Consider the following 7,676-nt stretch of genomic DNA (forward strand, 5'->3'; position numbering starts at 1 on the left):
TTAAAGCAAGATATTTTGGATTAATTAGTGAGGAAAATAAGACAATTGAACAAGAACTCAAAACAATGAACAGGTCAAAACGTAAGAATTAGCTTTTTGTACAAAGTCAAATAAAAATTTATAACAAAGTCCATCTGAACAATTAAACAAAAAATCACGAATTAAACATGCCAGTGATTAAAACCAAGAAGTGATAAAGTAAGAAAATAACGCTGAAAAACTAATGAAAACATTATGAAAAAGTTTAAATGAGAAACATTACATAATAAAATTAATACAAATCCGTAGCCTTACCATGTCTGTTTTATCACTTTCTGTAGATTATGTCAGAATATGAAAAAGTTGCAATGGGAAACATTTATTGGCTAGTAGTTGAAATGCCGACCAACAAATTAATTTGTTATATTTAAAACATGTAATGAAGCTTACAAACGTCACTGACACATCACATCAAATTTGTAATTTGTAAATATTCACAAAACAGTGACAAACTATTTAACTTCTAAAAACTGAAGTGTAAATGTCTGACACTTTGTACTGACTAAATGCAAATGTTGAAACCATACAAAAGGATTACAAAAGAAGAACAATTTAAGAAATGTAAAAATGTTCTTGACATTCACATGGTGAGTATACAAACTTGAGTAGTAAAACAGGTCGAAAGTTTTGATCAACACTGTAGATATATAGTGAGAAATCCATGTAGTGCGCATGATGTGTATTTGAGGGTTTAATATAAGGATTACATCACAAACTCACTTAAAGCATATCTATTTAATGGGACAACATGGTAACACAAAACATGTATTCATCCTTCAAGTAATTAGTTATTTATAAAAAAAAACATTTTTTTGGTTCATTGTGTTAAGACTATACCATTAGTCAGAAACACACACCTTATGTGCTAACAAAAAACAATCCCCCATTCCTCCATGACCAAGAAGAACATCTCAGGGCATCTTGTTGAATCAAAAATATATAGTTTATGACACAATGATATTACTTGACCCAAAAACTTTAATCATTTATCAGATAAAAATATTAAACCTGGAACCAACTAACTCTTAGATGAAACAACACATAACCAGCACTCTCAAATAAAAAAACCCAACTGTCAGGTTTCAAACTGTGATGTGAGAACATCAGGGTGTCATGCCAGCAGGATATCAAAACTCCTTGCAGGGATAGGCCTACAACAAGAAAAGTCATAAAGTATAAACTGTCAAACAAGACTGACAGATCAATAAAAGACCCAGCATACTTTGATTGACTGGTCAAATGACTTGCATGGGATAGTAGGGAGACAGTCACACTTTGAGAAGATTCCGAACCTCATGTTTCAATTCACTCATTTGCATGATGAAACCCACAAAGCAAGGAAACAACACTCTTAGAGGAAAAATCCATATACAACATCTATATTATCTCACTCTATTTTAAAACAGCCTTCACAAATAGCATATAGTAAGAAAACAAGATGAAAACACCTTTTTTGATTAGGTAGGGATGAGGGGGGTGTAGGTATTAAGACCCACTGAAGGAAGGGTAGGGGTCAGAGAAGACCCCAAACACAGTCAAAAAATATAACTGTCATCAGGGTTGACAGTTCATAAAAGTTGACAGAAACTGATGGCCATAAATTAATCATACATTTGACACACAGTATATGATAACACTACTAATTATTAATTAAATTGAACATAAAATGCAGCACCTAAAAATATGCTGCAATGTACATTTGGACCTATATTTCAAATGAGGACAGTGAAGATGAAAATGATCTTTATTTACTGTAACGAAGCATGAACCAAAGCAATAGCAAATTGTATCAATGCAGAATAGCTGCAAACACTGTAGCATATAATATCATGCAAAAACACTGTGCTTCATCACATCATCATCAGTCCTTCTTATTTGTGAATAATATTTGAAATAAAATCTATTTCACAAACTACTAAACTATTACACAATTCTGTAGGCTACCCTTTCTTTAGTTTGTTGTAATGCAGGAAGTTTAACTATTGAATGATTAGTTGTGTCTTAGATGCCAGCCACTTTCCATGACTCACCATTTTTTTCTGTGGGGAACATTTTTTATTTGAAGAATGAAGGATAACATCTTTTTCCTGTAACAGTTCAAGAATCTTGATCCTTTGTTTTTTGTAGGTCAAGCTAAATATTTTTTTCTTTGTACGCAGGATAAAGTTCAGTTCTTTACATTCATGTTTTGAACCAGGACTTTACCTCTATTAACTTAACTGCCGCCATAGTGAAAGATTATGTGTAAGTCTGACTTGAGTTTTTCTATTTTAACATTGAAAATGTCCTTCATTTGCTTTCTCGGCAGATGCTTTAATCCAAAGTTTATTCTTTCATAGCAAGACGATTGGTGTTGGTGTCCATCCCATGCTAAATGAGTTAAACCACGAGAAAAACTTCACTAAGTTTTCCAAAGCAATTATAAAAAAATGTTTTTTTAAACATTCTCATTTTTTGCATATTACAGTTCGCATACTTCAGATAATCACAAGACAGAGAGTCAATGCTTCTGCATTCCGGTATTCTGGTGACAGAACACTTTGTGTCTCTAAACCAGTTGCTCAGCAAATTAACCTCAAATAGGATTACATACAGACATAAAGACAGAAGGCGTGTCTTCTTTAAATATGATAATAGACAACGAGGAAAGGGGGTGTGTAATACAGGTTAACAGGGATATTTAAAGTGCAGGAGTCTGGTACTGTTGTCAGAGATGATGAAGATGTTTCATGCATTGAGTGCTGTGTTTGCTGTCACTCTCCTAGTGAGAAGTAAGTCTGTTAAGTCCAATCATTTAGTGTACTTTTGTTTAGCAGAATAGTTGCTCACTAGTGTTTTATATTGTTTTCATATTGCAATGTTTCATATCAGTAACTGAACTGTTTTTATATTATAGGGTGTGATGCACAACTTGGAGGTACATTTTTTGTCACAGCAAAATTGGTAAATCCTCTCCAAAATTGTTGCTATTGATTATGTACTTCAAACAATGTTTTTTATTTACTCATTAGACATATGTGGCAGACCTTCTGTCCCCAGTCGAATAGTAGGGGGAGGTGATGCTGTTGCCGGTAAATGGCCATGGCAGGTCAGTCTTCACAGTAATGGCCACTTCTGTGGTGGGTCACTCATTAACAACGAGTGGGTCCTAACAGCAGCTCACTGCTTTCAAGGGTAATCACTGAATCCCTCACCCTAAAATAATAATAATACAATGAAATAATACATTTTCCTCAATGTGTTGATTGTTATCCTTTGATTTCCAAATAAATTACAGAAAAAGTACCAATAATGTGATCGTGTACCTGGGCCGAGAGACACAGTCAGGACCAAATCCCAATGAGGTGAACAGATCGGTCTCTCAAATCATAAATCATCCAAACTACAGCAGCTCAACAAATGACAACGACATCTCTCTTCTGCATCTGTCCTCGCCCGTGAATTTTACTAACTATATAAAACCGGTCTGCCTGGCAGCAGCTGACAGTGCATTCTTCAACGGCACATCAAGTTGGGTGACTGGATGGGGAAATACTCGCACTGATGGTAAGAATATATTATGTCCACATACTGTTCTTTTGCTGTACCTGAGACATTTTATTATTCTCAGTTGATTATTTCTAATTATGTGTTGCTCAGTTGCTCTGGCTACAACAAGACCTCTACAGGAAGTGGAAGTGCCTATCATTGGAAACAGGAAGTGCACCTGCCTTTATGAAAAAAACTCTAAAATAACAAACAACATGATCTGCGCTGGACTAATACAAGGAGGGAAAGACTCCTGTCAGGTATTTTCTCAGTCGTTTCTTCTGATGGTTTTTAGCTCACTGTTGTGGTGATCGGGTAAGATGGCTTGAATAGTGTTGATATTAATGACCTTATTGGAACAGTTCACCCAAAAATGAAAATTCTGTTATCATTTATTCAACTCAACTCTCAACTCAACTTTATTTATATAGCGCTTTTTACAATTTCCATTGTTACGAAGCAGCTGTACATGAGACATATTGACCATAAGCAAAACAACTAAAGTCATATACCTGTAAAAACAAGAAAAAGGTGAAAAAACAGAAGACAGACATACCCACATACAAATGCTCCACACATACAATATGAACTCAGATTTACACACATACAGACAGACAGACACGCACGCACTCACAGTGAAAGCAAACATTTAAGATAAAGGGTAGAGAAAGACAGGTCAAATATTAAACAGACATTCACCCTCAAGTTGTTCCAAATCTGTATAATTTTCTTGAAAGAATGCTTGTACTTCATAAGAATACTTTTTGTGCTTTGAGTGTATGTTGTGTTGTTTCGAAAATAAACAAAGGTATTACAATTGTGGAACGACTTGAGAGTAATTCATGGCAAAATTTCCATTCTTTGGTGAATGTATTGCTTAAACCTGTTTTGTGTCCTACAGGGTGACTCAGGTGGACCTCTGGTCAGCAGAAAGGACTCGGTCTGGATCCAGTCTGGGATTGTGAGTTTTGGCACAGGGTGTGCAGATCCTAATTTTCCCGGTGTGTATGGAAGAGTTTCTCAGTACCAGAGTTGGATCAAAGAACACATCACCACCAACCAGCCAGGCTTTGTTAAATTCAACTCCAGCGGTACTGATGGTGATCTGAGCGAGAGCTGCTCTATTGTTCCTCCCATTACAACTACTACCACTGTCATGACTACAACTGCTGCACGTAAGATTCCTTTAGATTGGAATAGATTGATGTGGTTATTATTGATATATCCCTGGCAAGATTTTTTTTACCAAAACCCACGAACTTGGTGTTGCTAGTACAATAGGCTGCCAGTTGTAATGCACGAAAACACTGAGTTTCACCAAAGGTCTAAACCAACTCTAAGAGACTTCATTGTCGAAACAATGCCAAAAAGACCCATTCTGTGGCATTCAATCACCCAAAACACTGAAAAGATATCAGTGGTCTAGATGCATCCTGTTTCTGTCTGTAGCTGTGGTGTGCGGAAGAGCCCGACTAAACATTCGTGTTGGAGGAAGCAACTCCCTCGCAACTTCTGGTGCGTGGCCTTGGATGGCCAGTCTGCACTTCAACGGCAGTCACGTCTGTGGTGGAACGATTGTTTCTCAGCGGTTTATCATGACCTCTGCTAGCTGCTTCTCTAGGTAATGCCATATTTACATTTGAATCAAATGAAAAGATTGGATACATTAAAAGTGTCTTCTTGTACTTCTTGTAGATCTACCAATGCCTCCAACTGGACTGTGGTCCTGGGCCGTCTGAATCAGAAAGGGTCCAAGGCCAATGAAATCTCCGTTCAAGTTGCAAACATCACAATCAGCAATGTGACGGGTGACAACATTGCTATTGTGTATCTGGCCAGTGCCCCCAAACTCTCCGATTTCATTCAGCCCCTCTGCGTGGACATGGGGGAAAGCCTCTTCAGCGTAAATACATCGTGTTGGGTGGCAGGCTGGGGCTCAGGATCTGGATCAGGTGAGTGTTTGAAGTCTAAGAGTGTGTTTTTATTTGAGCATAATAATTATTAGACACGACATGAAGCAGAGTGCCTGCAAGCCCTTGCTTATAGCACACACTTGCTTATAGATTTCGGAAGAAAACCACCACATACATTAGTCAAAAATAGCACAGACATCTACGGTGGCCGCTAGGTGTCACTGCGCTGCAACAGAAGAAAACACATGCAAACACAAAAAAACACAAGCAAATTCAGAAAGCATCTTCATTAGTTTGTCGACACATGCCCTGCAAATACTCGAAACACAAACACAGAAACGCGCTTCAAATTCTCGCAACACAAACAAACACAGAAACACGCTGCAAACTGAACAGACGACAACGGAAGTGTTTCCGGGGGACCGCAAAACTGATGCACCTGATTGGGACGCCCTTCACTTTGACTGTTCAAATTCGTTAGTGGAGTAGTCAGCCACATAGAAGGCAGTTGCTTTATAACTTTATTTTAACTTTCTTAACGTACGTCCGTAGGATATTATAAGCCTGTCAATTTGAACAGTTTAACAAAAACGATGAGACGTAGGAACTGCTCGACTTACTTAAGCGGCCACGGTAGACATCAGTTTAAAACATTAACATATTTTTTAAATCCTTATCCAATTTCTAGACGCTTATTAGTGCTTCACACTCCAGTCCAGTTGGTGGCGGTAATGCGCCGAAAGTTGGTTTGCCAACCGCTATAAAACACCATTAGAAGAAGAAGTAAATCCTTATCCTCTTTTGTTCTCTTTTCGTTTTTCTTTTTTTATAGCTGACCAAATACTTCAGGAATTCCGAACCTCTATTGTGGATTGTGGGAACTCTTCAAGTAAAAGTATCTGTACAACTTCCATTACCTTACAGGAGGTAAGTTCACTTTAATTAAATTAATACAACTACAAAATATACTTTGATAGTAAAATCATTTACCAGAATGGCCAAATACCAGGACTGAGGCTGTACTGGAACAATATACTGTGTATATCATTAAAATAAAATACATTTTTGTTAGTGTCAAAACTAATCTCTCTCTCTCTCTCTCTCCCTCCCTCTCCTGAAGGGTGATCAGGGGGGTCCTCTGATGTGTAAACTGGGTCTGTCATGGATCCAGGCTGCAGTTCTATCGATACCAACCAGCACCAGTAACAGCACTGCAACGCGCCAGTCTATAGATATGCAGGTCTTTACTAAAGTCTCAACCTATGAAACCTTCCTGAGATCTGTGGTGGGTTCTTTCCCCCCGAAAGAAAAAAACACTGCAAGTGACTCTCTATCCACCCCCTCTTCCACCAATGGCTTGCAGTGTTTTACAACTGTTCTCTTGTTTTCACTGACGGCTCTCCAGATCTTTTATCAAAGCTGATGTCAGTGAGGTCTGGGTAGAAGTATTTGCCTGAAATGTGAATGTCAACTAAGATTAAGAATTTTACAAATAAACCTGACTGATTAACTTCTGTTAATGATTTATCCATTCTTGGGTTGAGAACCCATTTTAATTTTTCACTCTCCAGTGACTAGAAATTATTTTCTATTTGCACTAGCAATGACTGCCAGTAGCCAAAGCATGTAAAAAAAATGTAAAGGTTTGAGTGTTCAGTTTTAATAGTTATAAACGACTGCTGTATAGTTTGTGATTACCTCAAGCAGTAGACTACCACAACTGGGACAAGTTTTTGAAGTTTTGATCAAAATTATACGTAAAACTTACAAAAAGTTTTTGTCACCCTATTTTATGATACCACAGAGAGTATTTGATTATCGTACACATTTTTTATACATGTGTGATTTTTAATAAAAAAGCAAATTTGTTATGATTAACCCTAAACCTTCTTTTTTCAACACTTTTTTAAATGTGAACATTAAAGCAACCTATAAATTATAATCTTGTTTTAATTGAAATGAAATAAAAAGTAATTGTATAAACCATCTGTGTTTATCTGTTTTCAAAATAAGAACACTAAAGTGTCATGGTTCCACCTCTCCTTGTCAGGTATTTCTTGGTCTTGAGGTGGAATCATACAGGATCCTTTGTTTCATGTGGGAGAGAGACCATTTCTTCTCTGGTCTGCGTCATCGTTCCTTCCCTCCTGTTTCATAGTTTGTGTTAATTAGCTTTCCTTGAGTGTTAATCCCTTG

General features: G+C 37.1%; 1 protein-coding gene across 1 annotated transcript; it reads left to right on the plus strand.

The window, feature by feature from the left end:
• Window positions 1-2,720: 2,720 nt before the first annotated feature.
• Window positions 2,721-7,463, plus strand: LOC130426972 (polyserase-2-like). The gene is made up of 10 exons (XM_056754002.1): window positions 2,721-2,810; window positions 2,936-2,956; window positions 3,051-3,213; window positions 3,317-3,585; window positions 3,679-3,827; window positions 4,469-4,742; window positions 5,017-5,188; window positions 5,263-5,519; window positions 6,313-6,407; window positions 6,601-7,463. The coding sequence occupies exons 1-10, from the start codon at window positions 2,753-2,755 to the stop codon at window positions 6,901-6,903; spliced, it is 1,761 nt and encodes a 586-aa protein (XP_056609980.1). The 5' UTR covers window positions 2,721-2,752; the 3' UTR covers window positions 6,904-7,463.
• Window positions 7,464-7,676: the final 213 nt, after the last annotated feature.

This window comes from Triplophysa dalaica, chromosome 7 (genome assembly GCF_015846415.1).
Source record: "Triplophysa dalaica isolate WHDGS20190420 chromosome 7, ASM1584641v1, whole genome shotgun sequence".
NCBI lineage: Eukaryota > Metazoa > Chordata > Actinopteri > Cypriniformes > Nemacheilidae > Triplophysa > Triplophysa dalaica.